Genomic DNA, 18618 nt, shown 5'->3' on the forward strand with positions numbered 1-18618 from the left:
GTGCTTCCCTTGTTACTCTAGAATCCTTTCTCCAAATTCCTATACCTTCTGCAAGCCTACACTCTTGTCCTGTATGTGTCCCCCCCCCGCAAACACCCCCTGCATCAATTACTGTCATTAGCAGATCAGCTCTTCTCCCCTCATCTGACCTTGTTCCCAGTTGCCTAATTTGTATTGAGGCAAAGCCCTCAAAGGGCGATCTCTCATTTAATGCATGTAACATGTGTTGTTTTAACTATGTAGATTTGTAAGTCGGCTTTTAATCAGTGTGATTTTATTCATGAGCTTTGTAGCCCTGCTTAGTCACTCACGTAAAGAAAGGAAAAGTGTGCCCTGAGAAACAGGTTATGGCTTTGAATCCCTCATTAGTGGAAGACGTTGATGAAACCTTTGCAAGGCAAAACAGTATTTCATTCCTCAGCAGTATAAAGCATGCTTGGGCCTAATGCCCTCAAAATGACTGTTCCTGGGACAGGAATATGCTAGACGGGGGGAGTGGTTTGACACACTACCAAGCAGCTTCAACTGTTCACATGGTGCATCATGTAAGAGCACCTTCTGAGATTTCAGCTGTTTTGGATTGCTCTTTAGAACAGAGGTGAGGAAACTATGGCCCTTCAGATGTTATATCTTCCAATATGGCATCATGGGAGGTGATGTCCAGTATTCAGCGGGTTATACATTGCAGATACCCCCTTTTGGAGGACCTAAGATTGATTCTCAGGATATCCATCTTTAGGTGTAGGAATGGATTCCTTCTGTCTCAACCTGCATCATCTAAGAGGACTAATACATACTGGATGTTAAGAAGAGGAATGGGAGTCATGTAGTCTTCTAGATTTTGTTGGACTACAGCAGCCTAGCCAGCATAACCAATGTTGAGGGATGCTGGGAGTTGTAGAACAGCAACATTTGGAAGGTCTCATGATTTAATGCCCTGTTTAAAATGCAGATGCCCCCATTTCTCTTGTTTAGGTTCTATTTCTCACCTTTCACCCAACCATACAGGGTAAGGAAGTCTCAAACATTTGGATTTAACAGTAGCGTTCTAAGATAGCACTCTTATAGCCTGCCATTCACTAGAGACAAGAGACAATGTTGACGTACACTCTGAATTGGGAGGGGTAGTGGAACGCATGATTCACCTATCCATGCTCCTTTGAAGATACCATGCTGGAACAGGCACTCCCTTCTTTACCCATTGGAACAGGCTAGCACCTTGCCACCTTGATGATCCACCATTCAGGCTCACATCCTGTTGGGTTGTGAAGCACCACTAGCAAGTTACTTTCTCTTTTAAGAAGCTGCTGCATTTGAAAAGTAAGTGAAATCAATGCAGGGCAGCTTAGATGCCAAGCCATGCTTCATGGCTGCTAGTATACAAGCTATGCTAACCAGGAGCTCAAGAAGCAGATACAAGCACCAGTCTGAGATCATTCCTCCAAGCTAATGGGATGTTGCTTTACATTTTGAGAGACTTTGGTAAAGCTTCTTTGTCACACCTGCAAACTAGTTGCTGCAATTGGCAGTGCTTAGTGTAAAGCAGACTGGGCCATTATGTTGCACAGTCTACAATCAAAGCTTGTACGCAGCTGCAGTGTTAGCAATTAAAAGTGGCAGTTAAGCTGTACATACAGTCTATACCTGCCTTCCCACACAGAAGCTATTGTGGCTGTTTTGCAAATGTACATGAAAAGACTGATTGTACCTACAGGCAAAGTTAAATTTTTCTCTTGCCTCCACCCATACTTATTTACCAGGTGAGAAAAGCATACATGTCATATGTTTTAACAACAAAGCCTCAGGGTTATTTAAAAATAGTTTTATTTATACAGCCACTCAAATACTTTTTCCTTATAAACTTTCTACAGAATGTGGGGAGTTTTGTTGAATTCATAAGTTCCAAGGGAATAGGTACAAGGTGATAGTTGTGTCTTGTGTGTATCTACAGCTCAAACATACAGAGCGTTGAAGGGCAGAAGGTCACATGCAGTCCATATGAGATTCTAACATGACATTTAATGAATTTTCCGATGTTGACCACCCTTTTGAAGCAGAAGGCAGTGCGTCCGTAGAAAGAAGTGATTGAAGGTTTGGGTTGCTACTTTCTGCATCTGTCAGTTTTTCAGTGTTATCTTCCCAGTTAATGTGGAATCTTGTGACTCTGGGATTAGATGCCAAAATATTCCTTTGGAGCTGGAAAACAAAGGGGTTAATGAACATTTAGGAACTATATCAGGTATTCAAGATTCCTGAGACAGACCTTCAAAATTTAAATACAGGAGAGAGAATAATGAAGCTGCTACTGCTCTAGAACAGGAATGGGTGAATTGTGGCTCCTGGACCATATGACACCCCCAAGACAGCTCTTCTGGCCCGTGACCCCTTCAAACTCCCCCTTTTCTGGCCCAAAGAGCTGGTAAATTGCTTGTGCTAGAAACTCCCAAGTGCAGCAACTCAACTTTTAAACAGGTTACAAGAGCCACCTGCACTATTCAGCATGCCCCCTCCCCTCCCCTCCCACCCACCCCCCAAAAAACTAGCAGTGCACTTTAGGGGATATGTGGCACTTTTGGCAGTCCATATGCTTCCCATAGGGCCTCAGAGGCAGAAAACTGGCCTTGAGGTCCATCACAGTTGTATACCCATGCTGGAATGTTGTGCTGCTTAGTGGCTGCCATGGTGCTTGCCAGAGCTTGTTATGTCAGTGTAGGCAGTCAGGAGTACAGGCCCTCTCCCTCCAGCCATACACCCTCAAAATCTGCCCCAAAGGACCAAAAAACTCTATGAAGCAGGTTTGCAGTACCAAAGAAAGCTGCCAAGGAAAAGGGACACAAAACCCAACCACTACCATTAGTGTCAGCTTAGATTTTGACTAGTGTTCTCACTATAGAAGAGCAGATGTTGGAAAAATATTACAACATTTTAAATATCACAAGCAAGTAAATTCTGAATAGGTTAATTCTTCCCCTTAACCAGTAAATGACAACTTGTACAAATATGTGTGAAAGATAAGGCTCCAACTATCACCAGCTTCACCCTCACCCATGGCCAGCATGTACCTCCTCACATATTATTCTCCCTGCATAGAAAGTGACCCCCCACCTCACTATAACACACCATCCCTTCTCCCTGGCCCCTTAATTTTTCACACCATGATCCAGATTTTCCATTCATTGCCCCTGGCAACTGTAGTTTGTGGCTCAGATCTTCATACTCTAAAATTAAATAAACTGGTATTCCACTGTAAAATGTAGCTCAGTAGTTAAAATTAATGCTGAAAGAGCCCTGTTGGACCTTAACCTGACCTTAGTGTCTCAAAGAATGGCCATAAAGGCATTAATATTTCCAAAACTGATCTAATGTTTCATAAGCATGTTAAGAGCTAGATGCAAATTGGATATTTCATCACACAATCTAAATTTTAATGTTTGCTTTAAATTTAAAATTTAAACTAGCTGTATTTTATCAATTTGCAAACTTTTTGTAGATCAGTGCTACTATTGTAAGAATCAATATACATTATTTTGAATGAAATAAGACCATACAGATAATGCACTCTTGCCTAAAGCAAACACAAGTAAATTTAAAAATAGGGAGGCTTAATTGTTGTAACAGATCTGGACAATTTTGTTATGCCAGCTGAAATAGTATAGCAAAACTCGGGGGGTGTGAGGAAAGAAACAACCCTTTTACTACAGCTGCCCTTAGTTATATTTCCGAATAATACAGACCTGCATCTCATTATTTTCTTTAATTTCCACTTAAACATAAAGCAAAGTAAGATTTGGAGTGATGAGCTATGTTCTTTCTTCAAGGAAAAGATGTTACATAATACATTCGGTAGCACTTATGCATACATTCCAGTGTTGATTTGATATATTCTTAGACTTCATCTGAAACTGAACAGGGGTTGTGCTACTGGAATATAGATAACATTTTAGCTACGACATGCCAGCAAAATAACATACTGGCTTACAGGACAAAAAACAAACTGTGTGGCTAAATGTCTTAGCAGCAAGTAAGCCGTGATTTCTCCAATATATGTGAATATACAGTCATCCCTCCATATTTGCAGGTTTCCCTTTTTGCCCATTTGATGATTCACAGATTTGATTACAGTACAGTGGTCCCTTTCCTTGCACAGGGATCCATTCTGGACCCCGCCACATAAGGCAAGTTCCGCCTATGCTCGAGTCCCATTTAGGATAATGGGGTTTCTGCAAGCAGCGGCGCAGAGGTGCAAGTGCTGTGCATGCGTGTGCCATTCCTTGAATAACACTGTAATATGTTATCTCTAGGAAATCTCTAGGTCGTCTGGCAGGAATCTATGGTCAATGTCCATCAGAAGCTAACTACTCGCAATTTTTATTTCTATTTATTTACTGTCACAGTTTTTTCACTTTTGTGAGGTAGGGGGTTATGCCCCTAACTCCCACATATGTGGGGGGCTAACTAATTATGGATGAGCAGGCTTCTAGGTTATAACTAAAAGGTGAAATAAACCCCACAAATCTAGCTCAGTCAGGTAGAAATGCATCTCGTATTAGAGGGTCTCTGAGCATACATTCACCCCAGAAATGTGTAAACCTCAGAACCAGGTTAACAAGTTCTTCCACAAACAGATCTACTGCTGGGATACAGAAAAGCACATTTCCTCAAGGTTTGCTTTGCTTTTAAAACATAGTAACAAACGTACGAGTCAAAAATCCCTATTAGAACTCTAAAAACACCTGCAAATCTGCATCTACTTTCTCTTAAGACCTCCATATATAGGAATAAATTGTCACAGTAACTGATTACTTTTAAAAAGGTCTGTACAATATACAGTGGGCCCTTCGTATCTGCTGGGGTTTCATTCCAGTAGCCCCCCTGGATGCCAAAATCCATGGATGCTCAAGTCCCATTAAATACAATGGTGCAGTAAAAAGGTGTCCCTTATATCAAATGGTAAAATCAGGGTTTGCTTTTGGGAATTTTTATCTTTTAAAAATATTTTCAAGCCGTGGATAAAAAATCCATGGACACAGAGGGCTGACGCTACTGCTGATAACCCAAGATAAGTCCAATTTGAGAAACTCATTATTTTTCAATTTCCAATACAAGTCATATATATTGATTTAAATGTCTGGCTTGCTCTTTGGTTTCAATTCCCTTTTATTTAAATTGAACTTAAAAGACGTTGCAGAATTAAAGACATGCATATCCTACCTTAGAAAAGTCTGGCTTTACTGGAGGATTCTCTCTCAGTTCTGTTTCCGTATATTCATTGTTTACATAATAGCCAACTCTAATAAATTCTTGACCTCTATAGGTGCAGGTGATTAACACAACTGTGACTCCTACAGCATCTGCATCAGGAATAAGTCCTGGATTAGGAGCATCTGCCTGCAGCCAAAAGAAAAAAGGGAAAAAATGTTAGAAACTTCCCACCTGATAGTACTTAACTATTTAAGTGAATAAAGAGATTCACATCTTGAAAAATGTGGAAGCATTTTAAATCACCAATGATTTGTTTCCCCTTAGATAAACTGCCTGAACCCACCCATCACAAGGCCTACAAATTTTAAGATACAGAAATGTAGTATCACGGCAAGTTATTCAAATAGCAATTTTTATACAACAGTTTAAAGCACTCACACATACTGGGACTATCCATTCCAGTACAGGTATCCTCTAAAAATAGGCAATGGCTAGATCAGTGGTTCCCAACCCTTTCTATGCCCCACGCCCCCTGCAAAGCTAATAACACATTTGAAGATTAAAGTCTCAATTTATAATTTTTGAACCATAAATTGAAGAACGTACAATATTGCTGGTGAACAAACAACTTAGAAAAAGCTAAGCTTTTAACTCAGTGCATATCTAAACTGAGCAATTAGATTCTAATTTATTCAAGAATAAAATGAGCAATAACTCATGATTCCAAGGACACAAGCCAGTCTTTGTCACACATGCTGAAATTCAATCTCGCACCCCCTGGGGGTGTGGGCATCCCAGGTGGGGAACCTCTGAGTAGATGATTCCTATGAAAATAGGCAATGGCTTATTGAATGAAAAGATCTAAGTACAGGCCCAATTACTATTATTATTATTATTATGTTTTATATAGCACTGTAGATTTAGTAGTCTTAACTAGTGCATACCCACTGAATAAATGGAGGTAATATATGATGTTCAGCAATCCATTCAATGGATCTGCTCAGGTAGGACTAGCCACTGGATAAAGGCTCAAAATAGTACACACATCTTCAATAGTGGCCTGTCTTTCCTATGGTGGTGTTATGTGTTTGTTTGTGTCTTTTAAAAATTATGTCTCTATCTTAGAACCAGTGCAAGAGAAATTAAATTTTCTCATTATTTATATATATATGTAATATTGTGTGTGTGAGAGAGTAGACCAGGGATAGGCAATCTTTTTGAGCCAGGGGCCGGGTTGCTGTCCCTCAGACAACTGGGGGGGCCGAAGCAAAAAAAATTAATTAAATATTTTTTTTTAAAAAAAATTAAATATATAAATAAAACAGGGACAAATGTAGGACAAAATTTTCAAATGGAAGACACTTTTTTTAAAAAAAAAGGGGCACGCAAAAAAAAATTGCTGATTTTTTAAAAATGTACTATAAATGCATGTTTTGAGGCTTTATAGACAATGCCCCCAAAGCCCCGGCAGCAATCGGCGGCTCAGGACCCCGGCTTGTGGCCGGTCCCAGGCCTCGCTGGGCCGGCATCGGCCCGCCAGGCCGCAGGTTGCCTACCCCTGGAGTAGACCTTCATGTGACCTTACTTAGCTTCCAAGATCTCTGTCCATTTGGGGACCAACAGGTTCCTCAATATGGCTCAGAGGAAAAATATGGAATTACCAAAAACATATCAGCCAATTAAGAACTAAGCCACAGTGACTAAAACCAACATAATAACAAAAAAAGTAAACAAAGTGGTTGTTGTTGTTAATTATCTTCAAGGAGATCTTGACCCATGGCAACTTTGTAGTTGAAACATCTCCAAGACTCACTGTCTTCCACTGCTCTGCTTAGTTCCTGCAAATTCATACCTACGACCTCCTTAATACAGTACTGTACTGATCTAGCATGTGGTCTTCCTCGCTTTCTACTTCCCTCCACCTTTCCCAGCATTATTTTTTTTAAATGAGTCCTCTCTTCTCATGATGTGTCCAAAATACAACAGCCTAAGTTTTGCCATTTTGGCTTCCAAGGAGATTTTGGCTTGATCTGCTATTGCACCCATTTGTTTGTCTTTTTTGCCATCCACGGGATCTTCAGCACACTTCTCCAGCATCACATCTCAAATGCATTGATTTTCTTCCTATCTTGTTTCTTAACTGTCCAGCTCTCACATCCATACATGATAACAGAGAATACAGTGACTTGTAGAATTCTAACATTTGCACACAGTTGTGTTATCTTTGCATTTCAGGATATTTTCTAGTTCCTTCATAGCCGCCCCCGCCCATCCACTTTTAACAAAGTGGTTAAACAACATTAAATGCATGTTTGACAAGGCTTTATCTGCAAACCATTCGGTTGAAAAGCAAGGGTCACTGGAGAATAAGTCCTAAACTCTAGACAGGGTTGGCTGCCCAGATGTTCCTGAGCTGCACCTCCCCTCACCACTGGCTATGTTGGCTAGGACAGCTGGACAGTTGCAGCCAGTGAACATCTGGAAGGCCACATGCCGCCTACCTTGGACCCTAGAGCCTAGGCACCACTACCAAGGTTGCCTTGTTCTGCTTGTTTAACAATTGCAATCAGGTATTGGTGACACACAGAACAGGCCCCTCCCAAAACCTTCAGCAACTCTCTATGTGGGGAGAGACTACTTACTATTATAATAAAGAATAAGTTATAATAAATAATTGGTATCCAGACTTGCACTCATCCACATGCTCTCAATTTAAAATTAGCATTTAGAAAGAAAGGTACCCAGCTAACATTAATTCTGCGGCATCGCCAAAATGTATAAAAACAAAACTTACCTGAAATACAAACATATGCCTTCCTGCAGGTACAGGGCCCACCAAAACTGAATCTAAAACTTGATCGTATTCCTCACTTTCAGCTGAGCCCACATAGATAATTTTCCACTCCAAATCTACGTTAGAAGACAAAAAGTTTTAAATGAAGCAGCATAAACTACTTCTATTGCACATGAAGCCACACAAAGATAAGAATTACTTTTACCGCTATTTCTTCCAATTCCTGAAATTGTGGTCTTTAACACAGAGAGAAGAAAAAGAACTTGAGATTGTAACCATCCTTATCTGAGTGCAAGTGTTAAAAATCACTTGTTTACTTCCAAGGTTTCTACACCACTTAATTTTGAGGGATCTGCATTTATTATTAGCTGTACTAATCCCTTAAAATTGGTGTCACTAACGGAAAATGGAGCCTTATACAGAATTATTTAGTTTGATTCCTCAACTGTTCCACCTGGCGAGGAGAAACACTCAAAGATGACACCGGACATTGTGGGTCAGCCCTAATCAAAAACCACACAATTAAGTTCCATTAGCAAAACAAAAAGAAATGCACCTTGAAATCCAAGGCTGGATCCACATTGCAGAAATAATATGGTTTTATACCAGTTTAAGAACCATGACTGAGTGCTATAGAATTCTAGAAACTGTAGTTTTGTGATACATTTAACCTTCTCTGCCAAAGAGCTCTGGTGCCACAATACATTACAACTGCCAGAATTCCATAGCACTGCCCCATGGCGTTGTTGTTGTTGTTGTTCTTACCTATCACTCCTTATGGCTCGAGGCAGGGGACAACAACAATGAATGAACAACAGTTAAAACACATATCAATTTAAAGTGGTGTCAGAATGGATTATTCTTGCTCTGTGGATGCAACCCAGGTTGTCTCTCTCCTTTGTGAAGTGACAAGCTCCTTTGTTAGGCACAGAGGACTGAATTTTGCGCCTTCTGGTTGGCCCCAAAAAGGTATAACTGTTGGGATGCTAACTGTACTTTGCTGTATGGCCAACATGGATAACCCTGAAGAGGGCGAGATTACAGTTGGCCCTCCACATTTGCGGCTTCTGACTTTTGTGGATTTGATTAATATGTTCTCTCTAAGAACCTCCAAGTCCTCCAGCGCAACTCTGACAGAAGATGGCCACAGAGTTGTGCTGAAGAACCTAGAAGCTCCTAGAGAAAACAACTTCTAAGCATTTGTAGGTCCTCCAGCATGATTCTGTGGTCAACCTCTGGCAGACGCTGACCATAAAGTTGCACTGGAGGACCTGGAGATTCCTAGAGAGGTGTTCTCTTACGTAAAAGGAATAGTGGCTTTTTTATTTGTGGTTTTCCCACATTCTGGGGGTTCTTCACCACTAACCCCAGCAAATGTGGAGGGACCACTCTGTCTGTGTGTGTATGTTACAGTGTGTGTGTATCCAGAGCATTCTTAGTAGAAACAGGTTGCCTTTCTTTTTCAAACTATTATTACATATATTATATATATGCCGTCGCCCCTTCGTTTTCGTGGACTTTGCAGGCAGTAAATGGAAGGGGACAAAATGGGGCACACATCCATGGGTGCCTGCGCTGCCATTCAAGCCAATGGGGCTTGACACCAGCAATTTTCCATTTTCATGGGGGGATCTTGAATGGATCACCCATGAAAACAGAGGGGCTGCTGTATTATATATATATATGTGAGAGAGATGAGCAATTCTTGTCATAAATAGGCTGCCTTTTTCCCCCCAAAGCACTATCAGTTATATCTCTCATATAGACATAGAAACACTGTACACACACACACACTGTATATGAGACAGACAGACAGACAGACATATACATATATATATATGAGAGCAATTCATTGGCAGAAACAGGCTGCCTTTCTTTTCCAAATGTGTGTGTGTGTGTGTGTGTGTGTGTATCTCTCTTAAATATCACTCTCTCTCACACACACACAGAGATTATATGAGAGAGTGATTTGGAAAAGAAAGGCAGCCTGTTTCTGCCCATGAATTGCTCCAGATAACAGACTTCTTTGCAGGAGAGGAGGGGGAAGGAAACTCAGCTTGCCCCTGCTCCCTCTTTCCGAGCAACAATCCCACCCTTTTAGGGGAGCACCCCCTTTTTGGGCTGCTTTCTGCTCCCCTGGGGAGCCCCTTCCCTCTCCCTCCAACATGGCTGCTCCCATCCCTTGCCCCAGACAAGCGCCTTCCTCCCAACTTGGGCCCTGCCCTCCCTTTCCCGCCGGCGGGCTCCCAGGCACCCCCTTTTCCCGCCCTTTTTGGGGGGTGACCAGGCACGTCCTCCTTTTCCAGGACACGTCCTCCATTTCAGCCTCCTCCTGTCCAGGAGGAATCCCAAAAGGTCCTCCTCCATTTTGAGCCTGACTGAGGAACATGAAGTTTACACTCTTCTGAGTGCTGTGTGTGTGTGTATACACACACACACATACACAGACATATCTCACACACACACACACACATATATATATGCATATAATATATATATGTATATAAAAACCAGACACAAGAATGTATATGTATTATATATAGTGTATTTAGCTTTCCCTTGGAGGTCCTCCATTCTGTGAGGACACCTGACCGTCAGGATGACCATATCCTGTCCTAATAACCTCCAAGGAGGACCAGGCACCACAAAATGGAGGACCTTCAAGGGGGGAAAACCTCCAATGTAGGACATTATAAAAGCAAACAGAAATGACTGTAAATACGAACCCATGCTCCTCAGTCGTGCTCAAAATGTAGGACAATGCAACATTAAAGCTAGAAGCACTCAGAAATAAAAGCTCATGCTCCTCAGTCATGCTCAAAATGGCCAAATGAAAGCTAAAAGCACCCACATAAGCGCAAATATAAATGCATGCTTCTTAGTCAGGCTCCAAATGGAGGCGTCAAGAAAAATGGAGGACACTCTCACAGAAAGATTGAAACCCGTGCTTCTCACCCAGGCTGCAGCCACACTGGAGAGATAACCCGGTTTGGAAGCGTCTTAACTCTGTCTGGTTCTTTGCTATGGAATTCTGGGAGTTGGAGTTTGTTGTGGGGCCCAGAGCAGTTAAAGCGCTGCCAAACCGGGTTAATTCTGCAGTGTGTCTGCATCCTTTGCCTGCCTGCCTGGCGCCTCCTCCTGGGCGGCCTTACCTTCGGAGAGGTCCTCTATGCACTCGAAGGTGATCTCGAACTGGAAGGGGTTGTAGAAGGGCGAGGGGTTGTCCAGCACCACCACGTTGTTCACCTGCACCTTGGCCATCGGGGACCCAAAGCACGGCGGCGGCGGCGGCCTCCCTGCCTCCCCTTCAGCCTCCCATTCGGGCAATGGCTGCCTCCTCCCTGCGGCCCAGCAAGAGGGGCTCCACCTGCTGGAGCAGAGCCTTCTCCTCCTTCTTCTGCCAGCCAAGGCCCGCCTTTATCGCCTGGGACGACAGCCGGGGTACGGTGGCCCTAAGGCGCCGGCTCTGGAGCTTGTGGCTTGAATACTCTTTACACAGCGGGGCTGAGGTCTCTTTAAATGCTGCGCTCTGCCTCCCTTTGCATTGTGGGTTTTGTAGTTCAGGGGGTTTAGGAGCTCTCTCATTGAACGACTCCCAGAATGCAGCGGGAGCGTCGGTGGTGATTTCCTGCATGGTTGGACTGGAGGCCCCTGGTGGCCTCTCTCCTCCGACTCTATGGTTCTGTGACTTAAAGCGACCTTACCCCATTTTAAGAGTGTACACTTGTCCCTCCATATTCGCTGGGGTCAGGGGCACAAGACCCCCCTGGATATGGAAAAGCCACAAATAACAAAACCAGCATGTTTTTACCTAAGAGGAGACCTCTCTAGGAATCTCCAGGTCCTCCAGTGCAACTCTGTGGTCAACGTCTGACAGACACTGACCCTAGAACTGCACTGGAGGAGCTACAAAGGCCTAGTGGAGTGTCCTCTCTAGGAATCTCTAGGGCTTTCAGTGCAACTTTTAGTTCAAGTTGACTATAGAGTTGCACTGGAGGAACCAGATATGCCTAGAGAGGACATATTAATCAAATCAGTGAATTATCAAACACACAAATATAAAAGGATGAGCTCCAAAGTTGGTTGGCCCAAGTGAGGTGAGCCCCCATCACTAGTCCCAGCCTCTGCCAACCTAGCTGTTCGGAAGCATGCAAATGCAAGTGGATAAATAGGTGCCACTCCGGTGGGAAGCGTTCTGTGCAATCATTATGGCCACATGATCACAGAGGAGTCTCTGACAACACTGGCTCCTCAGCTTAGTAACAGAGATGAGTGCTGCCCCTTAGAGTCGGACATGACTTGACAACCTTGTCAACAGGGAATGCCTTGATAGCAATAGCAAACACATGTTTATGCCGCTTATCAGTGAACTAAGCACTCCCTGAATGGTTTACAGTGTGTAAGCTAATGGTCCCCAACAATCTGGGTACTCATTTTAGCCACCACAGGAGGATGCAAGCCTGAGTCAGTCCTGAGCCCTTGGCTGGTATTGAACTCACAACCTTATGGTAGTACAGGCATTTAACCACTGCGCCACCAGGGCTCTACCTTTAAGAACAACAACACACTGCAGGATTTACAGTGGCGCCAGTCACTAGGGGGCCACCAAGTGGCACCACTGTTCCTCGGGCGTCTGTATTTTGGCACAACCAGGCTGGGTGGCATTCATCTGTTTCCCTTGGAAAGGCTGTTAAGATATGGTGGGAGCAGGGGTGAAGCCCAGTGGGAGATGAGGAAGCAGAGACAGACCCTACCCCCAATTTTCAAATTTTAAATTTCAAAATGTTAAAATTTTAAATCAAAATTTTAAATTTTCAGACCTTAAATTTTAAATTTTTAATGTTAAAAATTTAAATGTTCACATTTTTAAAATTAAGTTTAAAAAATTAATTAAAATTTCAAAATTTTAATTTAAAAAATGATTTTTAAAGTTTCTTTTTAGATTTTCTTTTATATATCACATTTTAACCAAATCTTTACTATGTATATGTTGTAAATACGTTCAGATTGAAGATGTATAATTTTAATTTTGCTCGTTGTTTATGTCTCACCTATTGGCGTTAGAGAATCATGGGAGTTTATCATGCATGAAAAACAGGATCCTGTATGGTGTGAAATGGGAGGAGGTCAAGGGGAGGGTGACACCATGAGTTGCTGCACCGGGTGACACCAACCTTAAGGATGCCCCTATGCAGGAATAATCCACTTTGAGACCACTTTAACTGCCCTGGTTCAGTGCTATTTGGGAATCCTGGGAACTGTAGTGTTTGTGAGACTTTTAGCCATGTCCACAATGCATTTCAGTTCCCAGGATTCCCTACCACAGAACCAGGGCAGTTAAAACGGTCCCAAACTGGATTATTTCTGCAGGGTATCTCAGCTGTTTGTCCTAAACTGCAGGAATAATCCAGTTTGAGACTGCTTTAGCTGCACATGCTCAATGCTAGGGAATTCTGGGAACTGTAGTTTATTCTGCAACCAGCGGTCTCTGACAGAGAAGGCCAAATTTCTCACAGAACTAGTTTCAGAATTCCCTAGCACTGAGCCAAGGCAGTTAAAGCAGTCACAAAGTGGATTGTTTCTGCAGTGTGGTTTGGACCAATGCTGCTGGGAAAGGTGGAGGGAAGAGGAAGACCACATCTCAAACTTTTGCATCCAACTTTTTTTATTTCTTTCTCTTTACTAAGTATGACTGTTCCTCATGAGGCATCTCATCTCAAGATGTGTCCAAAGTACGATTGTTGTTGTTAATTACCTTAAAGTTGGCTTCAACTTATGGTGCCCCTCTGAATGAGAGACTTCTAGGACCAGATGCTCAGGTGTTGCAGATTTACAGCTGGGACTACCTTGAATTACTCGATCCACCTGTAGTAGGGTCTTCTTTTCCAACTGATTTCCACTTACTGAGCAGTACAGTCTTTTCTAATGAATCAAATTATCTCATGTCCTGGAGAGAAGGTTAAGGGGTGTCATGACATCCATCTTTAAATATTTGAAAGATGTCATATGGAAGGAGGAGCAGGTTTGTTTTCTGCTAGGACTTAGAGTAATGGGTTTAAGCTACAGGGAAAGAGATTCCTTCTCAACATTAGGAAGAACTTCCTGATGGTAAGAGCTCTTTTGACAGTGAAATATGCTGCCTTGTAACGTGGTGGAATCTCCTTTGGAGTTTTTAAACAGAGGCTGGATGAGCAGCTGTTGGGAGTACTTTGATTGAGTATTCTTGCATGGCAGGGGGGATGGACTTTTAATGCTTTGTACTGTTTTAACTTGGACTCTTTTAAATTTTGTTAGCCGCCATGAGTCTCTGTACCAGAAGGAAGGCGAGATATAAATAAATAAGATGATAATAATGATAATAGACTTTTGTGGTCTCTTCCAACTCTGTGATTCATGTCCAAAGTTAGATAGCCTCACTTTGGTCATTTTGGCTTCTAGTCCAACACTCAAACCACTACACCACACTGGCTCTCAACTATTGCCTTTTAGTTGAAAGTTCAGGGCCTGTACTGCAGCCACTCACTCACTAACCATAAGGCTGCAAGTTCAATACCAGCCAAAGGGCTCAAGCTCAACTCAGGCTTGCATCCTTCCAAGGAGGTTGCTAAAATGAGTACCCAGATTGTTGGGGCAATTAGCTTACACTTTGTAAACCGCTTAGGGAGTGCTTAAGTGCAATGATAAGCGGTATAGAAATGTACTTGCTATTGCTATTGCTACCTGCCTCATAAAAGAAACGTTTTCCTTTCATGCCAATCTTCCCATTGTTCATGCTATCCTACTGCATTCTCCCTCTATTTGTATTTTTTTAATATTGTCTCTTGCATGTATGTGACTAAGATGTTACTGTGTGATGTTGTTGTGTGCCTTCAAGTTATTTCCAATTTATGGCAAGCCTAAGGCAGGGTTTCCTATCACAGGGTTTCCTGGGACTGAGAAAGTGTGACTCGCCCAAGGTCACCCAGTGGGTTTCCATGGCTGAGTTGGGAACTGAACCTTGGTCTCCAGAGTCATAGCCCAACACTTAAACTCTTCTAGAACATGGCCACATGGCCTGAAAACCCCACAGAAAACTATAGTTTCTGTTTTGCTTTGGCAATTTCTCTTTCAGCAGCTTGCAGTTTGCAGAGATATGCAAATACAGTGAGCCTATGGTATCTGGTGAGGTTTGGTTCCAGGACCCCTGTGGATGTTAAAATCCGTGAATGCTCAAGTTCCATTATATACAATGGTGTAATAAAATAACTTCACATATGAAATGGCAAAATCAAGGTTCGCTTTTTGGAATTTAAAAAGCCCACTGTATAGCACTTTATAGTACAGTACATGATTCCGCTTTAAGTACCATGCCAATTTCCTGTGGAATCCTGGGGCTTCCAGTTTAGGGAGGGATATTTAAAATTCTTAGCCGAAGAATTACTTTAGTGCCCTGCCAAACAACCAACGCAGGAGTCCACAGGACGGAGCCCTGGCTAGTTGAAATGGAATATAGCACCTTAATTGAAAGGGTCTTTAGCAAGTCTTACTCATAGGGAACTCTGAGCCTGAACTCAACACCCTCTTTAAAAAAAACTGTTACTACAAGAAACATTTTCCCCCCTGAAGGTTTGACAGTCACTGCTGTGAAAGACTCTGGAGAATGGAATTTGGAGGCTGGAGCTCTGGTGCTGGCGGATGGTGGCCTTTGTTGTATTGATGAGTTTAACAGCATCAAGGAACATGACAGAACCAGTATTCATGAAGCAATGGAGCAGCAAACAATCAGTGTGGCAAAGGCTGGGTAGGTATTTGTTTTTTAGTATGTTGGATGAATTAACATCTGTGCCCCTTTTCACTTTTATCTCCTAACACTTGCACTATATAAGAGCCAGTGTGGTGTACTGTGGCAGCTTAGACTCTCACATAATAGAGACACTACAACCCACCCTCTTTCTCATTTTGATAATGAAATAGAAGATTGGGGGGGGGGTGCTGTGTGGTAAGCAGCACACATCAAAAAGCATAGAATTAGACAAACAGGTTCCTCTTTGGGTCTCTATAAGGCAGAAATGACTTGAAGGCACACAACAACAATAGATGGAGGGGAATCCCATGAGTTTGAACTAATAGTTTGGATTAACAGTAGGATATGCAGGCCAACATAAAAAAGTATTCATTGGTCCAATCCACACTGGAGAAATAATCCAGTTTGACACCACTTTAACTGCCTTGGTTCAGTGCTAGGGAATCCTGGGAGTTATAATTTATTGTGGGTCCAGCGGTCTCTGACAGAGAAGGCTAAATGTCTCACAAAACTACAATTCCCAGAATCCCCTAGCATTAAAGCAGTGTCAAACTGGATTATTTCTGCAGTGTGGATTGGACCATTATTTCACAGCTGAAGGGAAATTACTTCTTTGGATTACAATTCTCAGAAATCCCTGTTAATACCTCCAAGTCCTGCTTCATTCATAAAAAGCAACACATAACATGGTCACCTATTCTCATTCTCCACTCATACACAGAGTAATTATGGCTCTCTCTGTCTTTCTCTGTATGTCTTCTGCCTGAATGCGACTCCTTTCCTCCTCTGAGTATGCACAAATGCATTCAGGACTGGGGGGGGGGGGAGAAAATGTCAGGAGGGAGTAACATACTGTAACAACCTTTCAATTACCTAAGGAGGCAATTTCTGGGTAGTGGTTTCTACCCTACTAGCTCCCTCCCCTCCCACTGCCCTGTGCTTCCTTCTGGGGAAGGGGAAGAGTCCATGGCCATCACTGCCTCCCTTTCCCAGCCCTGCCAGGACCATGAGGGGCTGGTGGGCAGCAACAGCAGCACTCCACACCCACCCCACTAATGGCCATAGCAGACAAATGCCCTAGCTGACAGAAGGGAGTGACCGTTGTGGTCTTGAGGTGCTCAGTGAGTGATCACCCCACCAGGTGTCACCTCCTCTGGTTGTGTCACCTGGTCCACACACCCCACACCCCTAGTGATGCCACTGACCTTATGCTTACAATAATGCTTTTTGTACCAGTGTAAGACTGAACATAAACACATCCTTAAAATGACCATTATTGGATGTTATCTTGAGTGAAAAGGGAGAAAACCCCATTTTTAGTCAGGAGAGCAATGAAACAGTTGTTTAGTGTTGCAGATGGAATTTTAGACCCTTCTTCCATTCCAAGTATGTATTCTGGGGCTCCAACCTTTTTGCTTCCATATTTAGAAATCTTTAAGGCATTATGTGGAGTGGAGTCAACATTGATTTCTTTTTTGAATCTCTGTTGTTTCTGGCTAAGAGTCAAAATACTTTTCCCATGTTATGTACTACTGATATGAAAGCTAAGATTATTGGTGCTACACTTGTTCCCGCTCGATATGAGGTAACAGCTAAGATGGCACCAACTCGAAATAGATTATTCCTAAATCAGATTTAGAACAGCTGTTTAGCTGTCTGCAATGAAGAAGGGGTTATGCTGTGAGTGCCTGAACAAAAACACCCTTCTCGAGCTCTGAAAACAAAGCTTCAGTCAAGGTCAAATAAATTAAGGAAGTGGGAAAATGTATACTGGATCTCAGATACTCTTATTATAACCAGTTTTGTTTATACGCTGAAACTCTGTAAGCATGTGTGAAAACATCTGTGTGCCTCCTTTCTCTTTAGCTTAGTGTGCAAACTGAACACGAGGACCACTATTTTGGCAGCAACCAATCCCAAGGGCCAGTATGACCCCAATGAATCTGTCTCAGTGAACATAGCACTTGGAAGTCCTCTTCTTAGCAGGTTTGATCTTGTCCTGGTATTGTTGGATGCAAGAAATGAAGAGTGGGATCGCATTGTTTCTTCCTTCATATTAGAAAATAAAGGTAGTGACTTATATATTGATTCTGTACGATATATTGATCCCTGTATGCCAACTAAACTATGTCTTGTTGAGCTCAAAATTACTCCATGCTATCAACACTGAAAAGTGATCAAGAGTAACAGCTGATAACCCTCCAGGGAGATCTGTTGTGTTTTTATTTATTTCAGCATTTATTTTGGCTACTACTATTTTAAAATGACTCCAGTTTGAAAGAAAAAAGCACACCAGCAATTGCACATCATTGAAATGAGTGGTCAAGACTCTAAACATCAGATTATGGAGTGTAGGGTTGAGAGTGCCACATGGCATGCTACAGCAAAATAGGCTGTATTAAGAGGGAAGGAAGAATCAAGAAGATAAAATACGGTTGTTGAATTCTCACTAGGTTTAGGTTATATCAAAGACCTCTCTTAAATATAATAAAGCTTCTTCAGACATTAGGGTTGACAGGATAGTGCCATCCCATACCCTGAGATTTTAGGGCTAAAACCTGATTCTAAGGGACAGTTGCTGGAAATGCCCTGGTGATGTCACAAAGAGTGCCTATTAGTGATAAAGTTTAGCAAAGGAGAATATATAAAAAGATGTAACCATGTTAGTCTGTATCAGTTTACAAAAAGATCTTGTAGAACCTTTGAGACTGAGAGAAAGACGTTTGTAGCATGAGTTTTCATGGACTGTGGGCCCGAACAGATAGGCCAAAATAAAGCTGCTTTGGGCCATTTTGGAAGTGTGCTGTTTAAATGACACATGCATCCTAAGAGGCCGGAA

The 18618-nt window shown here is 42.4% G+C and overlaps 2 protein-coding genes across 3 annotated transcripts in view; one reads left to right on the plus strand and one right to left on the minus strand.

Moving 5' to 3' along the window:
* Positions 1-18618, plus strand: part of MCM9 (minichromosome maintenance 9 homologous recombination repair factor) — a 40657-nt gene that overhangs the window by 13814 nt on the left and 8225 nt on the right. Inside the window, exons 8-9 of one of the 2 annotated variants that reach the window (XM_042445723.1) lie at positions 15602-15776; positions 17646-17848. In XM_042445723.1, the coding sequence (XP_042301657.1) occupies positions 15602-15776; positions 17646-17848 (378 nt within the window). Of the gene's footprint in view, positions 1-15601; positions 15777-17645; positions 17849-18618 lie in introns of those variants that run through there. The other variant, XM_042445724.1, reaches the window with a different exon arrangement.
* Positions 1808-11447, minus strand: ASF1A (anti-silencing function 1A histone chaperone). The gene is made up of 4 exons (XM_042445725.1): positions 11149-11447; positions 7997-8112; positions 5212-5388; positions 1808-2196 (listed from the first exon to the last, which is right to left on the minus strand). The coding sequence occupies exons 1-4, from the start codon at positions 11255-11257 to the stop codon at positions 1984-1986; spliced, it is 615 nt and encodes a 204-aa protein (XP_042301659.1). The 5' UTR covers positions 11258-11447; the 3' UTR covers positions 1808-1983.

Source organism: Sceloporus undulatus, chromosome 1 (assembly GCF_019175285.1).
Source record: "Sceloporus undulatus isolate JIND9_A2432 ecotype Alabama chromosome 1, SceUnd_v1.1, whole genome shotgun sequence".
NCBI lineage: Eukaryota > Metazoa > Chordata > Lepidosauria > Squamata > Phrynosomatidae > Sceloporus > Sceloporus undulatus.